This window comes from Pteronotus mesoamericanus, unplaced genomic scaffold (genome assembly GCF_021234165.1).
Source record: "Pteronotus mesoamericanus isolate MK-2021 breed Mesoamerican mustached bat unplaced genomic scaffold, CSHL_Meso_final contig_173, whole genome shotgun sequence".
NCBI lineage: Eukaryota > Metazoa > Chordata > Mammalia > Chiroptera > Mormoopidae > Pteronotus > Pteronotus mesoamericanus.
Genome location: NW_026555072.1, coordinates 2452729 through 2472788, shown reverse-complemented (window position 1 = coordinate 2472788; position 20060 = coordinate 2452729). Strand labels below are relative to the sequence as shown.

Sequence of the window (20060 nt, the reverse complement as noted above, 5' to 3'; positions counted from 1 at the left end):
CTTCTGGTATGCCTATGATACAGATATTATCACATTTCATGTTGTCCTACAGCTCCCTGAAACCTTCTTTGTTCTTTTTTAGTCTTTTTTTTGTTTTGTTCCTTTGTCTGGGAGTTTCTATCTACATTGTCCTCCAGCTTGCTGATTCAGTCCTCTGCTTCATCTAGCCTGCTTTTAATTCCTTCAACTATGTTCTTCATTTCAGATATTGTAGTCGTCATTTCCTCTTGGCTCTTATTGATAGTTTCTATCTCCTTTTTCATGCTGGTGTAGTTTGCAGTAAGTTCCTTGTAGCTTCCCTGGAGTTCTTGCAGTTCTCACTGAGCTCATTGAGCATCCTTATAACCATTATGTTTAATTCAATGTCTGATAGTTTGCTGGCCTCTATTTCATTTAGCACTCTTTCTGGGGATTCCTCTTTTCCTTTCAATTGGGGGCTGTTTCTTTGTCTTCCCATTTAGGTACTCTTCTTGTTTGTTTCTGCTTCTTAGATCGATCTGCTTTGACTCCCTGTCTTTGTGTTGTGACTTTCTATGATAGGAGGCCTGTGGGATTCAGTGGTGCAGTCTCCTTGATCTCCTGAACTTCATGCTCTTGGGATACCCTTTATGCCATTTATATGGGCTCTCTGGTTGTAATTGGGTTTTGGTTATTGGTGAGTCATTCTTTAGTGGGTCTTTCCCTCTGGCTGGCTGACTGAGAGTCACTCTGCCCACCATGTCTTGTATGCTGTTATGAGGGTGCTGCTAGAACAAAATCAAACAGCACAGGAAGCAAACCCACACCCGCAAAAACAAGCCTTACCCACAATCACACTGTCAACAGCAAATAAGCTAATATTAATAAAGGTGTAACTATATTAAGATTATTATAAGAAAGGAAAAATGAATATGAGATGACTAACAAAGAAAAGTGATTTTGTGAGGGTAGAGGGAAGTGCAATAATAAGAGTAGGGAATAGAGACAAGGCAAAGAGAGAAAGTAAAATTTACATCATAAATAAAAAAGCGAGGGAAGAAGGTGGAATAAAGAGAAGGTAAGCATATAGTACTAAGTTTAAATAGAAATTAAAAAATATATATAGTGAGAGTATACGGCCATACCACCCTGAACGTGCCCAATCTTGTCTGATCTTGGAAAAAAATATGTAGTGAGAAAGAGAAAAAAAACAATAGTAACCAAATTGGAGGAAAAAATCCACCACAGCACTATAAACAACAAATGAGCAAAGATTAATATAGGTGGGATGGGAATAAGAGGGGAAGAAGAAAGAAAGAAAAGCTTAAGATATGTATAGAGGAAAGAGAAATGATTTTGAGAGGACAGAGGGAGAATGAATACTAAGACTGAGAAATGAAAACCAGGCTAAGACAGGGAAAAATTTAAATTTAAAATGAAAAATAAAAGGGCAGAAGGCAAAACGGAGTAGGAGAGAATGGTAAAATTTGAGATTTGAAATACAAAAGTAGTGATCTAGAAATAAAATTGAAGAAATGCAACAATAACCACAATACCCATGACCAACAAGCAAAGATTGATAAAGGTGGAGAGAGAATAAGGGTATTTTAAGAATGGGGAAAAGAATGTGAGATGACTGATGACCAGAAAAATGGTTTTGAAAGGCTGGAGAGGGGAGAAATAGTAAAAGTGTGGAATGGAAATGAGTCATAACAAGAGAGAAAATAAAATTTAAAATGAAAATAAGAGGAAAGAAGAAGGTAAAATGGAATATGAGAAGGGAGGAGCAAAATATGAGATTAAAATAAAGTATAATTAAAAACTAGTGACCTAATAGACACAGATTTGAAGGACAAGAAACGAATGTTAAAAAGCTATGCAGGAGAGAAAATAATGCAAATCATGAAGAGGACTGCAGTGAAATTTGTCTCAGTAGAATCTAGTGTTTATCACTGTCCTCTCATTCTGGATCTGCCCCTGGTGTTGTTGAGTGGTGTCCCAGTCTGGCCCTAGGCAGCCTGTTCGAGACTACCAGGGATCCACAATCTGTGGCTGTCTCCTTCAGTTGTTAATTTAGTCAACCTGTAATAAGCTGTCAGGCTTGAGCACCACAGGGTGGGGCAGAGTAATTCCTGCAGGCAGGGCTATTGCTTCCCCTCAGGCTGATGCCATTTGGAGGGGACTGCTCTGCCTGAGCAAGACGGCTCCTGTAGTATAGGGGATGACTCAGAACAGGGATCCTGGAGGCTGCTCCCTCAGTTTTCTCCTTAAAGCCATCTTCAGACTCTCCTCAAGTGTCTCTAGTCCACTCTGCCTGCCCCCCTTTGCCAGAGCCCAAGATAAGTGGTTGTAAACAAAATTTTGTGAGTTGGTCCTTTATGAGGTTCTTTGTGTCTCCAACCATCTCTCCCTAGAAGACAGAAATCCTGCCAGTTTTCACAGCTCATTATCTGTGTTTCTTTCCAGTTCTGGTGTTGTAGGCTAGGGAGCCTAGCTTGGGGTTTAGACCCCACAATTATCAGGGGGACCCCTGGCTACTGAAATTTCCTTCTGGCAGTTCATCTGCCACCCATGGGAGCCCAGCAAGCTCTCTCACATTTCCTCCGCACTCCATACCAGTCATGTTGTGGTGAAGTGATTTCTTCTGTCTGTTTGTAGTTATAAGGCTTCTCTCCGGCTACTGTTCAGTTCCTTTTTCCAGCTGATTTCTCTACTATTTACCATGTTTTGCCATGTACAATGTGCATTTTTTGCCCAAATTTTTGAGGGAAAAATAAGGATGAGCATTATGCATGGGTATAATAATCTTGTGTATAATATGCACAAAACATGGGTGCGCATTAAACATGGTGAAATGCAGTACCATAGTTATAATTCCATATTGGTTCTATGAGGTTAATGTAGCTTCCACTTACTCCTCTGCCATTGATAGGTTGGGTCCATCTGGCTGTTCCCTGGTCCTGATGAGCTTTTCTCATTTCTCCTACTAGACACAGACTGACTGCCATTTGAGTCCTTTGACTATTCTTTAGCCTAGATTCTTTCCTGCTTCTTGGGCAGTTCTGAAATGCATTGCTAATTAATTCTCAGCTGATGCTGCTATGTCTTGTCCATGGACCACACTTTGTGAAGTGTGGGTCAGTTGGCTCCTAGGCACTTGACCATGAAAGTATACTATTTCTGTGTGCCCTGTGCCATGGCTGGATTCTGTATTTTCTTCTGCTGCAGCACTTATGTTATGTCTGACTATTGGCTATGTTCTCTATTTCTTGGGCAGGGAGACCAACAGTCCCAGTTTACACAGGACTTTCCCTGTGTTAGCACTGGAAGTTTCCCATCCTAGGACACCCCTGTCACCCTATCCTGGGGACATCTGGCTGATTCCCAGCCTCTTCCTGGATTCTACAACTGTGTCTAGCTTCAGTGCTTGCTGCCTGGGGCCTTTGGTCACTAACTAGCTTCAAGAACTAATATTATGCCTTCTGGATGTTCTCTGGTCCCTCTATCAGTTTTCTAGTCAGCAGGGTGTTATCACACACAAGACACAGTTTTAATGGTTGTCTCCTCTTCCCAGTCTTCTAGTTAGTCTGGGACTTCTAGTGGACACCCGGCATACCTTTGCTGTTCCCTCTGGCTGGTCCCAGACCTCAGCAGCTGTTCCTTGTTCCATCAGCTACTAGTGCCCTAGTGCCTAGTGCCCTCAGCTACTCTTCAGCCTTGGAGGTCCTTCTCTGCCTCTCCAACTGCCACATGGGTCATTCCTTTTCTTGCTCCTCCACCTGTTCTACAGCCTCAGCAGCTGGTCCATGCTTCCTTTGGCTGCTACTAACTCCTAGATTCATCTTTCCACTTCTTGTTCCCCAGTGTCTCTGCATTTCCCATCCCCTGCCCCAGATTTTCCTCTAAACCCTGGTACCACACAAAGTTGCTTGTCCTGCAGGCTCTTAACACAGCACACTGAACCTTTTTGCTTTTTCTATTTAGCTGAATCTTCTGCTTCTTCATCCCTCTGGATGGTCCCTGCTACCTCTGGCTGCTATTTGGTTCCTTCATCTCCTGGTCCCTCCTCCTATTTTGAGATCCCTGATTGTTCTTGGACCCTCTTACTCTTCCTTGCTCCCCATTTCACCACTTCTCCAGCTCTGACAACTCTTTCTTGGTCTCTCTGCTGTTCTCCGACTTCTGACTTATGTTTCTCATTTGTCTCCACCATTGCACTCCCATCTGTCCCTGAGGTACCTCGACTGTCCTTCATCTCTAGTCAGTGCACCCTGGTCCTTCCAGCTGTTTCCTGTGGCTATTCCTCATCCTTTTCTTTTAGTGACCCCTTCTGCTTCTTTTCTAGCTTCAGCCACTATTTCCTGATCCAACCGACTGTCCCCCATTCCTGGGGGTATTTTTATTGGTTCCTTGGTATATGTGCCCATTCCCTGCTCCCTGATATCTAATGAAAAAACCAAGACCCTGACACATAATAACTGAATAAATACTATTCACCAGGGTCTTTATAATTTCTATCTCATCTTGCAAAGGGGCAGAGATCTGTGGTTGGGAAGGAAGGTATGAGTGGAGAAATGTGCTTTGCAGAGCCCAGAATCATTCAGTTAGAATTTCCCACACATCAGCTGGGCAAGAGGCCTTGTGCAGGAGGACTGGGGAGGGCCACATTGTCGTGGTCCCAATCTGTGGCTCTGTTACTGATATGATAATGGAGCAGAGCCTAGCTGAGGGCAATTTTCCACTGCGTAGAAGTGGTTCGTTTAACATTCAATGTCCCTATACCTTTGACTCAAAATATAATTTCAGTGACTTTGGCAAAAATATTTAAGTATAGGAATTTCACCACAACAGTTTTAATCACAACAGAAAACCTGAAACACTTTAAATGTACATATAATAGAGTGGTTAAATTATAGTTTATCCAAAAGACATAATGCTATGTATGCATCATGTGTCTATGAAGAAAAACATTAATTGCCTAGAAAATTATGTTTAACTGCCAAGTTAAAAAGGAGGCAACCAAATACTATATTTCATATTCAAACTTGAGCTATATAATATATATGTATATAAGATGTATGCACACTCATAGCCCCACACTATACCCCTATACATGCACTCATGCACATACAAAAGAAAAAAAAACAACTGAAAGAAAATATAGACTAAATGTTAACACTGGTTAATTTTGGGTAATGCTGGAATTATGAATAATGTTTCATTCTCTCCTATTTGCTTATATGCATTTTCTAATGTTTTACTGTGAAATAGTAAAATTATGAAATAATAAAAATTAATATAAATTTTGTTTAATATTATTCTTCCCTGGCTGGTGTGGCTCAGTGGATTGAATGCCAGCCTGCAAACCAAAGGGTCGCTGGTTCGATTCCCAGTCTAGGGCACATGCCTGGGTTGTAGGTCAGGTCCACAGTAGAGGATGCACGAGAGGCAACCACACATTGATGTTTCTCTCCCTCTTCCTCCCTCCTTTCCCCTCTCTAAAAATAAAATAAATAATATCTTTTAAAAAAAAGTTTAATATTATCCTAATGACCACATGACCAAAAGTCCCTGTGACAATGAGCCTGTCCCATAGGTGACGGCATCCATAAGACGGTATGAAGGAGGGAGCTGTCTGGTAGTGTCTGGTTCTCTCATCATCTTCCTCCGTTTACAGACTCTCCAGGGGAACTTTTAGTGAGATACTTGGTCGGGGCTGCAGTGTGGCAAGAGTGGAAGACACCTTAAGGAGACTGGGTTCCAGTCCAGTACTATCATTCACAATCTGAGCCACCAGGGCAAGTCATGTCCCTTCTCAGGCCATTTTGTTCACCTTTGAAAGGAGGAAGAACTACAAGGGCCCTAAAGACTATGGTCGCCCCACTATCCTGCAATCCTCTAAGTCCCAAAGAAAAGGAATTTTTCTGCCTTAGATCAGGACAGAGGAGAAATCAGCAAATCTCCAGAGACCGGGGGGTGGGGTGGGGGAAGAAGGTTCCAGTGGGGATTGGCTAAGCATCTACAAAGAGCCAGTGGAGAGTGAAAGGCCTGTGCTGGAGGCTAGGATGTAACGTATCCCTGGCTAGGGTCAGTGACCACACCCACCCAGACATGCCTGCAACCTGCAAGTAAGCTGGCCCTCTCCTCCAGGTGTGGTGCTGACCCTCCTGTCCCACCTTTCTTCCATCAGCCAGATCACATTTCCACTGAAACACATAGGACTCCAGATGTGGGACATGAACTATGGTGGTACTCTCAGCAGGAGGATTGTGATCTGTCTCAGGGGCAGTGAATCAGGAATCTGCTGCCCTGGTGACCCATCTTCCCCTGCTCCAAGGCCCCGGTGATAGGTCAAGACTACCTCCTTACTGAATGAATTCCTGTCCCTGGAAACCTCTCCTTTCTCACCTCACACAACCTGCCATGTTCCTCTGCAGCCAGGGCCATGGTCCACGGGGGAGAGTTCCGCTTGGCTGGCATGTTCCTGCTGAGCCTCAGCCCTGGGACTCTCTTGCTGATAGCTCAGCTCCTACCAGGAGCTTGAAGCCAGGCAGGCATCTGTGAACTCAGCCAGAGCTGCTGGAGCTGGAAGGAAGATCCTGCAGCCTTCACTATGAAGTCTGGTCCTGGGGCTCCACAGAGACTCCAAGAAACCTGGACAGTGTCCACATGGTCAGTCACTCCACATTCAACCCAGAAATGCTTCCTTGGGGAACGAAGAGATGGCTTACTGTGCTGGATACTGTGGAAGAGAAAAGTCCAGTAAAACAAACAAGTATTAGTGTTGAATATGAGAAAAACTCATGAGAGGTGTTGTAAAATGAATGAGAATTTGAAATCCAGCTCTGAGAAAGTCACTTTTGCCTGAGATTTTTCATCTTAAAACAGGATAAAAAATACCTGTCTCATACAATTGTTAGGGTTAAATGAAGTGATACTTCTAAAGTATTCACTCCTACTTGGCACCCGGAACACATGCCATTAATATTAAATATTGCTATTATAATGTGCCAAGCATATATTTTTAGGTACCTCACTTAAGTTCCACACTCATTCTGTGAATTATTATTATTGTTATTCCCATTTACCATTAGATACAGCCATTCAGAAATACTAAGAAATTTGCCCCAAGATCGCTTACATTAGGGGGAAGGACAAAGACTCAAACCCAGGTATGCCTGGCTCCAAAGTACATTTTCTTAACTAATGTGCCATATGGTATTTTATATAAGGCAGAATCACAACAATTGTAATTTCTGATACCTGCTGCCTTCAAAATACTTTGGCTGAGGGATGACCATGTCACATGTACATAAACCAACCTTCTGCATAATTTAATGTACATTCTGAGCAACTTATAGAGCCCACCTTCTTATGCCAATGATGAAAGCATAAACTTACGCCTGCCCCCTCCCCCAATTCCCATTTGGGCCCTGAAAATAAACATGTCTGTGCAGGTCCCTAAATCATTAACTGACACTCTCTGACAAGACTATTTCCCAAAGGTGCCATTAAACGGTTTCCATAGGCTCCTCAAATACTCACCAACACAGGCAACATACCCTCAATAGAAAATCAACCATGGATCTGCTTAAGGCCCTTTGGGGGCCAAACCTGACCTCCTATAACTCACAGCCCATATGTAGAATCAGTGACTCCCACAAAATCCTCAGTAATAGACCTTCTGGCCCATCAAATATCAAATATCCTGCAATTACCAATGTCCACAGTTTCCAACCAATGACTCCTATAGGTCCCTTAAAACTGACTCCCAAAGACTGGTAATCCCAGGTAAATCAATTATTCACCACCTCAGTGTCCCAATCAATAACTCATGGACCAATCAATGACTTCAGATACTTAGATCTTCAACTCTTATTAAACTTCAAGAATTTCCACAGAGGTCCCAATCACTTACCCACAGATGGCTCAATTATTTTCCCTCAAGTTTTCCCCAAGACTGTCACTCACTACCCCAGCATAAAGGTTGGCCTCACAGAGGGTGACAGCGTTATTCTTTAGGTGTTCTAGAGGGATCAGGCTCTGAGGCAGAAGCCTGCCATTCTTCCAAAATTGTGTAGCTTTTGTATATTATGTTGTTTTAGTTTACAAACTAACCCTTTAGAAATAAGATAACTAAAAACTAACAGGGAATGCTAGGAGAACCCAAGTGTTAGCGTTTAGCCTTAATTGATAGGGTTAAGTGATTAAAGCTGTGACTTGATAGGCCTAAGTGACTGCTTTGCAAGGGTGTCCACCCTTTTGGCATCTCCACATCACACTGGAATAAGAATTGTCTTGAGCCACACATTAAATACATTGGGACATGAAATCATACACACAAAAAAAATCTCAAAATGTTTTAAGTAAATTTATGATTTCATGTTGGGCTGCATTCACAGCCACCTGGTGCAGGTTGGACATGCCTGGAATGAAGATTCCTTTATCACCAAACCTTTGCCTCTGGAATTTTGCCTAGAGGGTGGTGGTGGGCAGCAGGACCCCACTTGCTGTTCGGTAACAGTTACAAAATCCTCAAAATCAGGGGAAAGCAGTTTTGAGAAATGAACCCTGCAATTGATATACAGTTATATCTGAGCAAAAAAATAATAATGTAACTGAGCATTTGGAATAAATAAGATTATTACTAAGTGGAAATTAATGAAGAGGATATTCTTCCTAACTCATTTCATGAAGCCTGATACCAAAATTAGACAAAGATAGTATAAGAAATAGAAAGAAAGAAACCTAGAGACCAACATTGCTCATTTTACACAGATGCAAAAACTCTGAACAAAATATTAGCAAATTTAATTCAGCAATATATAAAAAATTATACTCTCAAAACTCACATTGAAGAAACAATCCAATTAGGAAATGAACTAAAGATATAAAGAGGCATTTCACCAAAGAGGGTATATGGAGGGCAAATAAACCCATGAGAATATGATCAACATCCACAGACAAGCATATTCTAAAATTTATATAGAAAAGCACAGCCTCTAAAATAGCTAAACCAGTCTAGACAAAGAAGAGTAAAGTAAGAGAATCACTCTAATCAATATTAAAGCTGACTATATAGGTACAGTAATCAAGGCTGTGGTTTTGGTGGCAGGATAGACAGACACATAGATCAATGTGATGGAACAGAGGATCAAGAAAGAGCCCCACATAGGTATGGCCAACTGGTTATTGACAAAGGTGCAAAACAATTCAACAGTGCTGGAACAATTGTACATTGATAGGCAAAAAGAACTTCAACCTAGGGGGTAGGGATGAAAAAAAGGAAGGGAAATAAGAGGTACAAACTTCCAGTTATAAAATACATAAGTCATGGAAATGTAATATACATGGGAAAAATCAGTAATGCTGTAATAATTTTGTATAGTGATAGATGGGTACTAGACTTACTGTGGTGATCACATTGTAAGGTATATAAATGATGAATCACTATGTTCTACTGAAACTAATATAACATTTTATGTCAACTATAATAAAACATAAGTTTTAAAAAAGAACCTCAACCTAAATCTCACTCCTTTACTCAAAAATGAATTCAAAATGGATCATAGACTTACATGTAAAATGTAAAACTAAATTTTTAGACAAAAAACATAGAAGAAAATGTTCAGGATCCAGGGCTAGGCAGAGTGTGGTATAATAAGAAATACAGATTTGGTGTTTGCCCCTGGTTCCTGACACAGATCTTCTATAATCCCTGGAATTTCCTGAGTGATAAGAGCATTTGTTGTTAGTTTGTTATTCCGAACAAGCCCCTTTCAACCCTGTCTGAGTTTATGCTGATAAAATGACACTTGGTGAGCTCCTGGATAACTTCAGGGATGGGGGTTGGTTGCCAAAGAACCAATCATGTAATTAGAGGGGTGGCTTAGAGTGTTGCAAATTTCAGCTTCCCCTCCCTCCCACCCCATGCACCCACCTTCCTCCCTGGGAGGGGAGAAGGACTGAAGATTGAGTTTAATCACCAATGGCCAATGATTTAATCAATTATGCCTGCATAATGGAACTTCCATATTAAAAAAAAGAAACTCCTCCATAAAAATCCCTAAACAATAAGGTTCAGAAAGCTTCCAGGTTGAACACAGAGACTTGCTAGATTTGCTGCGAGAGAAGCATGCCCAGACAGTGTATGGACGCTCTGTACCACTCCCTTCATACCTTGCCCTACGCATGTCTTTCATCTGGCCATTTTTGAATTGTATCCTTTAAAATATACTGGTAAACATAAGTGTTTTCCTGAGCTCTGTGAGCTATTCTAGCAAGTTATTGGACGTGAGGAAGAGGTCATGGGAACCACGAATTTTTACCCAGTAATCAGAAGTATGGGTGGCCCAGAGTTTGTGACTGGCATCTGAAGTGGCGGCAGTCTTGTGGGACTGAGCCCTTCAACTTGTTGGATCTGATGTTGAAGTCAGAATTGAACTGAATTGCTGGAATTTCATTTGGTGTTACAGAACTGGAGATCACAAAGTTTTTGGACAGGACATCAAAAGCATAATCTATAATAGGAAACATTGATAAATTGGACTTTGCCAAAAATTAAAGACTTTTGCTTTGAAAAAGACCAGAGATGGACTTAGACCAAAATGGAGGCGTAGGAAAATACACTGTGCCTCCTCACACAACCAAAAGAAGGACAACAAATTTAAAAACAAAGAAATAGCCCTGGCTGGTGTGGCTCAGTGGATTGAGTGCCAGCCTCTGAACCAAAGTGTCGCCGGTTTGATTCCCAGTCTAGGGCACATTCCTGGGTTGCAGGCCAGGTCCCTGGTGGAGGCATCGCAAACATCAACCACACATTGATGTTTCTCTCCCTCTCTTTCTTCCTCCCTTTTCATTTCTAAAAAATAAATAAGTAAAATCTTTAAAAAAAATAACCAGAACTGCCAGAAAATCGAACTGTATGGAAGTCCTACAACCAAGGAGCTAAAGAAGAAACATTCATCCAGACCAGTAGAAGGGGTGGAGATAGGCAACTGGGGCAGAGAGAACGCAAGGCAAGATGGCGGCTGGAGGACTGGGTGGTCCCACATTTGTGTGCAGATAAACTGGGAGGAACATCTGGGGAGCAAGACAGACCACAAAACCCAGGGTTCCAGTGTGGAAAAAGAAAGTCTCAAAACTTCTGGCTGTAAAAAACTGTGGGGGATACAGCAGCGGAATAAACTCCCAGCATCACAGGAGAGATTATTGGAGAGACCCACAGGGTCCCAGAACATACACAAACCCACCCACCTAGGAATCAGCACCAGAAGGGCCCAATTTGCTTGTGGGTAGGAGGGAAAGGGACTGAAAGCCGGCCAAGAGCTGAGCAAGCAGCATTGTTCCCTCCTGGGCCCTTCCCCCACCTACAGGGTCACAAACCAGTGACCTCAGTTGCCCCACCCTGGTGAATACATAAGGTTCCCCCCTTTCCAACATAAGAGGCATGCTGAGACAGAAATGTGGCCTAAGTGAAAGGACAGATAAAAGCTCCAAAAATAGAACTAAGCCACGAAGAAATACTCAATCTATCAGATGCACAATTCAAAATACTGGTAATCTGGATGCTCACAGAAATGGTCGAGTATGGTTGCAAAACGGAGGAAAACGTGAAGGCTATGCAAAGTGAAATAAAGAAAAATTTACAGGGAACCAACAGTGAAAGGAAGGAAACCAGGACTCAAATCAACGATTTGGAGCAGAAGGAAGAGATAAACATTCAACCAGAACAGAATGAAGAAACAAGAATTCAAAAAAATGTGGAGAGGCTTAGGAATGTATGGGACAATTTTAAACATTCCAACATCCAAATCATAGGGGTGCTGGAAGGAGAAGAGGAAAAGCAAGAAATTGAAAACTTATCTGAAAAAATAATGAAGGATAACTCCCCAAATCTGGCTAAGGAAATAGACTTCTAGAAGATCCAGGAAGCTCAGGGAGTCCCAAAGAAGTTGGACCCAAGGAAGCACACACCAAGGCTTCATCATAACTTAATTAACATCATAATTAAGTTATCCAAGATGAAAGATAAGGAAAGAACCTTAAAAGCAGCAAGAGAAAAAGAAGACAGTAACCTACAAAGGAGTTCCCATGAGACTATCAGCTGATTTCTCAAGAGGAACCTTACAGGCAAGAAGGGGCTGGAGAGAAGTATTCAAAGACAAGGACCTACATCCAAGATTAGTCTATCTAGCAAAGCTATCACTTAGAATGGAAGAGCAGATAAGAGTGCTACCCAGATAAGGTAGAGTTAAAGGAGTTCATCATTACCAAACCCAAATTATATGGAATATTAAAGGGACTTATCTAAGAAAAAGAAGACCAAAAACTATGAACAGCCCTAGCTGGTGTGGCTCAGTGGATTGAGCACTGGCCTGTGAACCAAAGGGTCGCTGGTTCAATTCCCAGTGTAGGACACATGCCTGGGTTTCAGGCCACGTCCCCAGCAGGAGGCACGTGAGATGCGACCACATATTGATGTTTCTCTCCATCTCCTTCTCCTCTCTCTAAAAATAAGTTAATAAGAATGTTTAAAAGATTTTTTTAAAGGAACGAGAGGAAAGAAGTTAGTTACCAGATGGTTGCCAGAAGGGAGGGGGAGGTGGAGAATGGGTGAAGACGTGAGGAGATTAAGAAGCACTAGTAGGGAGAAAATCAAGATGGCAGAGGAGTGATTGGAAGTCACACTAACCTCCTCCCAGGGCCAATCTGGAATTACCATTAAATTGTGGAGAAATCACCTGGAAAAAACAACTGAACAATTGTGAGAGAGGAGCCTTATAACCTTGGACAGACAGAAGAATCAGCTTTAGCACAACCTAACTGGTAAGGAGTGCGGTAGAGACTCAAGAAGGAGGGCAGGGTGCCCACGCGCGGCAGCACCAAAAGGATATTGAAATGGCCAGTTGGATCCTCCTGAGAACAGGGTCTAAACCACAAGTGGGGATCTTCAGCCTACAGCACCAGAGACCAAAAAGTACACAGATAACAGCTAGCTATGAAAAGCGGTAGGGTTTCTCTCTGCCAGAAATGGGTGGCTGGAGATGCAAAGAGACTTTTTAAAGGGCCAATGCATAAATTTTTATTTGCAGCCACTTACCCTGGTCTCTGGCAAAAGGCGGGGGCAGAGTGGGCTAGAGACGCCTGAGGAGAGACTGGGGAAGGAGGCTTTGGGGAAAGGACTGAGAGAGTAGCCAGTAGGATCTGGTGCCGACTCATCCCCCATCAGCAGCAGCCATCTTGCGCAGGCAGACCACTCCCCTGGGCGGCAACAGCATGAGAGGACCCAATGGCCCCGCCCCCAGGAGGGACTCTGCCCTGGCCTGGTGATGGTAAAGCCTGACTGCTAAGATGGCGGCCACAGTTAGTAGATACCTGGTTAAAGGGGGCGCAGAGTGCTCTAGAGACACTTGAGGAGGGACTGAAGATGGAATTTTTGGGGAGAGAATGGAGAGAGTAGTCGGCGGGATCCTGGTGCTGACTCCTCCCCTAAAAGGCAGCAGCCATCTGCCTAAGGCAGAGCACTCCCCTGAGCAGCAGCAGTGTGAGAAGACCCAGTAACCCTGCCCTCAGGAGGGACTCCGTCCTGCCGTGTGATGTCTAAGCCTGCTGATGAGTGCCGAGTGACTAGATTAAAAACTGAAGGAGACAGCCACAGACAGTAGATTCCTGGAAGTCTCGAACACTCTGCCTAAGCTCAGATGCGGTCAACATCTGATATCATCAGAGGCAGATCCAAAAAGAAAAAAACAGTGGTCTCCTACCATAGAAGTTAACACCATAAAGTCAGGGAATCAAGACAGATCAACTTAAGAAGCAGAAGCAAAAAAGAAGAGTCTCACAAATAATGGGAAGACAGAGAAACACCCCCCAGTCAAAAGGAAAGGAGGAATCGCCACAAAGAGAACGTAATAAAATAGAGGCAAGTAAACTATCAGATATTGAGTTCAAAACAATGGTGCTAAGGAAGCTCTATGAGCTCAGTGAGCTCAGAGAGAATTACAAAAAACTACAGGGAAACTCCAAGGAACTTACTGCAAACTATATCCGCATGAAAAAGGACACAGAAACTATGAATAAGAGACAAGAGGAAATGAAGAGTACAATTTCTGAGTTGAAGAACACAGTAGAAGGAATTAAAAGCAGGCTAGATGAAGCTGAGGATCGAATCAGCGAGCTGGAGGATAAGGGAGAAAAAAGCTCCCAGAAAGAGCAAGAAAATGAAAAAAGATTAAAAAAGAATGAAGAGGCATTGAGGGAAATGCAGGACAACCTGAAACGTAATAATATCCATATAATAGGGATACCAAAAGAAGAGCAGGAGGAAGGTATAGAGAACCTATTTGAAAAAGTAATGATGGACAATTTCCCTAATTTGAAGAGAGAAAAAGTCACACAAGTGCAGGAAGCACAGAGAGTCCCATTCAAGAGGAACCCAAGGAGGCCCACTCCAAGACACATCATCATTAAAATGGCAAATATCAAAACAAACAGAGAATCCTAAAGGCAGCAAGGGGGAAATAGGTAGTAACATCTAAGGGACCCTCGATACAGCCAGCAGCTGACTTCTCAATAGAAACATTACAAGCCAGAAGGGAATGGCAAGAAATATTCCAAGTCGTGAAAAGCAAAGGCCTGCAACCAAGACTGCTCTACCCAGCAAGGCTCTCAATTAAAATAGGAGGTGAAATGAGGAGTTTCCCAGACAAAAGAAGGCTAAAAGAATACACCTCCACCAAACCAGCACTGCAAAATATGCTAAAGGGACTGCTTTAAGATGAAGAAAACATCTATGAATACTCAGTTCCTTTCACAGTCACCAATATTCTATATTAACAATATATTTTTAAGATTTATTGATTGATTGATTGATTGATTTTTAGAGAGAGAGGAAGGGATGGAGAGAGGGAGAGAAACATCAATGTGTGATTGCCTCTCGCTCATCCTCCACTGGGGGCCTGGCCCACAACCCAGGCATTTGCCCTGACTAGAAATCGAACCGGCAACCCTTTGGTTCACAGGCCGGCACTCAATCCACTGAGCCACACCAGCCAGGGTGATATTACCAATATTTCTAATACTTATTAATATGATTGTGACAATGATGTGTTATTTTAATTGTTACTTTATTTTTTGTTGAAACTCAACCTGTTTTTGTATATTTTTTGCCTATTTACATTATTTTTAAAAAGCTTTAAGTGACTTTTTGGTATTCTTTACCCATATTTTAAATTAAATTTTGTAGAATTTTTCCCCTAGAAAACAGAAAAACGAAATGTTAAAAACTCTTAACCCTCTTTTAGATGTGTTCCAAATATTTTTCTATTCTATTCCTTGTCCTTTAACTTTTTTTATATGTATATTACTGTATAGTCTTAAGTGTTTAATATAGCCATATTGTCAATATTTTACTTTATAGCTGCTGGATTTGAATATTTTGCTTCAGGGCAAGAAAAATATTATTTTGTATTTTCTCCTAAAACTCCTTAGATTTTACATATTGGTTTTTAAGTCACCTTAATATTTCTTGCATAATGTGTGAAATAGGGTTTTATATTTGTTTTATTTCAGGTAACAGTGGCCCATGTACCTTATTTGTTGAATAAGCCTCATTTTCCCCATTGATTTGAGATATCAATTGAATCATATATTACATTGTTAGATATATATATTTGTTTCTAGAATGCTCATTTTATTTCATTAATCTACTTGATTATTTCTGTGCTGGTGTCATGTTTGCTTTAATTGCTGAGACTTTATAATGGATTTATATTTTTAAATATTTTACAATGGATTTTGACATTTAAAAATAAATAAATAAAATCAATCTGCATTAAAAAAAAAGAAAGAAGGAACTCCTACCTTTTGCGACAACATGGATGGAACTGGAGGATATTATGCTAAGTGAAATAAGCCAGTCAGTGAAAGACAAATACCATGTGATCTCACCTATAAGTGGAATCTATTCAACAATCTATACTAACGAACAAAATAAACCGCAGGCATGGATACATGGAGCAGACTGAAACTGACCAGAGGGGATGGGGAAGGAGGACAGTGGTGGAAAGAAGGGGAAGGGACTAGACAAAGGACATGTATGAATGACCCATGGACATGGACAACAGAGTGGGAATTGACTGTGGGAGCAGGGGGTGGGGGTTGGATGGGTGGAGGAGGGCAAAGGGGGAAAATTTGAGACAACTGTAATAGAATAAACATGATTAAAAAGATAATTAATAAGTAAATAATATAGTGTAACCATGGGGGAGAGGGAAGCATAAGTAGGTAGTTACAGAATAGGGGATATAAAATACAGTACAGGAAATGGAGTAGCCAAAGAACTTATACCAATGACCCATGGACATGGACATGAACAATGGTAGGGGGGGTTGCCTCAGGGAGTAGGGGGGCTGTGTGGAGGGGGGCAAAAGGGGATCAGGACAACTCTAATAGCATAATCAATAAAATATAATTCAAAAAGTCCATGATGAGATAACCACTACACACTTACTAGAATAGCCAAAAAAATTTTTTTAAATAGTGCTAATACCAAATTCTGGAGAGGATGAAGAGAAACTGGATCTCTTATATATTGCCGGGCCGGGGGTGGGGGTGGAATGTAAAGTGGTACAGCCACTCTGGAGAATAGTTTGGCAGTTTCTTTAAAAACTAAACAAATACTGTACATCATTACCCAGCAATCATACTTCTGGGTATTCAGTCCAGAGAAAAGAACTCTTAAATGTGCACAAAAACCTGTACAAGATTTTTCATAGCAGCTTTATTTGTAATAACTCCAAGCTGGAGACAGCCGAAATATCCCTCAATAGGTGAATAATTAAACAAACTGTAGCACATCTATAATACAGAATATTACTAAGCAATAAAAGGGAATGACCTATTGTTACTTGCAATAATTTGGATGGTTTTCAAGGATGTTATGCCAAATAAAAAAATATCTCAGAAAGTCACATGCTGTGTGTTTCCATTTAAATAATACTCTCAAAATGACAAAATTATGGAGATGAAAAACAGAGTATTGGTTGCCAGGGGTTAAGGATGATGGTGGGGGTAAAGAATATAAAAGGTGTAATAGTTCTGTATCTTGATTGTGGCAGTTATTACACAAATCTACCCACATGCAAAATGACAAAGAATTATACACACACACACATTGTACCAATGTCAAATTTTTATATTATATTATGATTTTAAAAGATGTAACTATTGGGGGAAACTGGGTGAAGGTGACACAGGATACCTCTGTACTATGTTTGCAATTACCTCTAATTCATGCTTGCAACTTCTTATAAATCTATAATTATTTCAAAGTAAAAAGGTTTTTTTTAAGATTTTATTTTTTTACAGAAAGGGGAAAAGAAGGAGAAAGAGAGGGAAACATCGGTGTGTGAGAGATACATTGCTCAGTCGCTTCTCACACATACCCAACCGGGGACCTGGCCCACAACCCAGGCATGTGCCCTGACTGGGAATCAAACCAGCAACCTTTGGGTTCACACACTAGCGCTCAATCCAGTGAGCCACACCAGCCAGGGCTAAAAACAAAGAGTTTTTTAAAAAATAATAATTATGCTGGAAGATTTTATTATACCTCTTCTATAATTAATGAGCCAAGTAGACAAAAAACAAGTAAAGAGGATTTGAAAAATATAATCAATAAGTTAGTTTTAAGATGCATAGCTTCATTATGTCCGATGAATATACTCTTCTCTTAAACTCATGGCACACTTAAAATTTTTTATTTTAATAGTGTAATTTGGGCTAAAATATTGATTTTTTAAAAAATTAAATTGTTGAGAGGCTATATTAATTATAATCCTGTGAAGTCAGAAATATAAATTCAAATATAGATTCAAAATTGCTAAAACACTAAATCTTAAATGTTATCAACTACAAAAAAAAGAAATGATAATTATGTAACATGATAGAGGTGTTCACTAAAGCTACAATGGTAATCATACTGCAATATACAAATGTATTAAATAAACACATTGTACACCTTAAGCTTACACAATGTTATATGACAATTATATCTCAATAAAAAAGAATTATAGAGCCCTGGATGGTGTGGCTCAGTGGATTGCAAACCAAAAGTTCACCAGTTTAATTCCCTGTCAGGGCACATGTCTGGGTTGTGGGCCAGGTCCCCAGTTGGGGTGGTGTGAGCAGCAACCCATCAATGTATCTCTAGCACACTGATGTTCCTCTCACTTTATTTCTCCCTTCCTTCCTCTCTCTAAATAAATAAATAAATAAAACAAAAAAAAGAAATATAGAATAGAAAGATAACCAAATACCAAAAACAGCTTGCAATTTAGCAGGGGCTGGGGTGTGGAGGAAATGAGGAGATGCTGGTCAAAAGGTACAAACTTCCAGTTATAAGATAAGTTCTGGAGATCTACTGTACAGCGTGGTTATTACAGCTAATAAAACTAAATTTTCTACTTGAAAGTTACAAAGTGAGTAGATCTTAAATGTTCTTACCCACATACACACACACAAATTATATGACATGATGGAGGTGTTAGGTAACACTATATTGGTAATCATTTTCCAATATATAAATGAATCAAATAAAAATACTGTATACCTTAAACTTACACAATATTATATGTCACTTATATCTCAATAGAGTGGGGAAAATATTCTCTAAACATATTGAGATTGAAGATGAATTCAGTAATAAAATTACTTCACACCAAATTTTGAGGCATAGCTAAAGCTATATTTAAAGGGTATTTTGGTCCACAATGTTTTTAATATTTAAAAAGAAAAGCCAAAGATAAATGAACTAAGTGTTAAACATAAGAGATTAGAAAATGAAGATATTTATGACAAATCTGATAAAAGAGAAGTGTGTGTGTGTGTATATATATGTGTATGTATATATGTGTATATATATATATATACATACACACACACACACATTCACACAATTTTAGGGAGGAAAAAGGAGTTATTTCCACAGGTGTGGAAGTGATCAAAATAACTAAGCATTATGTGCAGCTCTGTGAAAATATAAAATCCCTTGCAAACACAAACTACCAAAATTAATCCCTCAAAAGTAAAAATCTGTAAAGACCAGTAATCAGAGAAAATAATTAATATTTACCATTTTAAAAGCACCAGTTCTAAATGTGTTTATAGCTCAACTTTAAAGATGATCATTTGCATGTCATTTTAACATATAAAAGATAGTAACTCCTGAATTTCTTTTAAAAACTTGCATAAATTCAATATCAAAACATGTTAAATAAAAAACAAGAAAACTGCAAGCAGTTTTCTTATGTGGCAAAATTTTTAGTAAAATATTACTTAAATCCAACCATCTCAGAAGAAAAATTCCCCATGAGGAAATAGAATCATTCCAGGAAGGCAAAGATCGGTCCACAAATATATCAGTACAAATCATAACAACAAACAAGTAAAGAGAATGACACCATTAAGGCTATCAAAAGCACCTGAAACAATTCAGAAGCCATTCTTAATAAAAATACAAATTAAAAAGGAACATAAAAATCTCTTTAAATATTGCAATGACTACCAAAACATCACCAGAAAACATTATGCTTAAAAACAAGTCCAGATCAGAAGACTTAATATCATTAAGGTGACAAAATTATCCCAAATGATGTACAGGTTCAACAAAATCCACATCAAAATCCCAGCTGGCATTTTTGCAGAGGGTAACAAGCTGATCTGAAAATTCATATGGAAATACAAGGGACCCTAAATAGCCAAAATGTTGAATAAGAACATAGTTAGAGGACACAAATTTTCCTATTTCAAAACTTAATAGAAAGCTACACAAATCAACACAGTGCAGTATTGGAATAAGGGTAGACATATAGATGAATGAAACAGAATCCAGAGCTCAGTGATAAACTCTTATATTTACAGTCAACTGATTTTAGATAATAATTTCAATACAATTCAGTAGGGGAAAGAAAAGACTATAACATTAAAAGCACAAGCAACAAAAAAATATATAGATAAATTGGACTTCATCACAGATAAAATCTTTTGTGCTATAAGGTTACTACCAAGAAAGTGAAAAGACACACACAAAATGGAAGAAA

General features: G+C 40.0%; 2 protein-coding genes across 3 annotated transcripts in view; both read right to left on the bottom strand.

Moving 5' to 3' along the window:
- Positions 1-20060, bottom strand: part of UXT (ubiquitously expressed prefoldin like chaperone) — a 269833-nt gene that overhangs the window by 82373 nt on the left and 167400 nt on the right. The gene's annotated exons all lie outside the window — the stretch shown is intronic.
- ZNF41 (zinc finger protein 41) overlaps positions 1-20060 on the bottom strand; it is a 52136-nt gene that overhangs the window by 27904 nt on the left and 4172 nt on the right. The window contains exon 2 of the mRNA XM_054566489.1: positions 6317-6700. Coding sequence (XP_054422464.1) covers positions 6317-6438 — 122 coding nt within the window. The 5' untranslated portion in view covers positions 6439-6700. The remainder of the gene's footprint in view (positions 1-6316; positions 6701-20060) is intronic.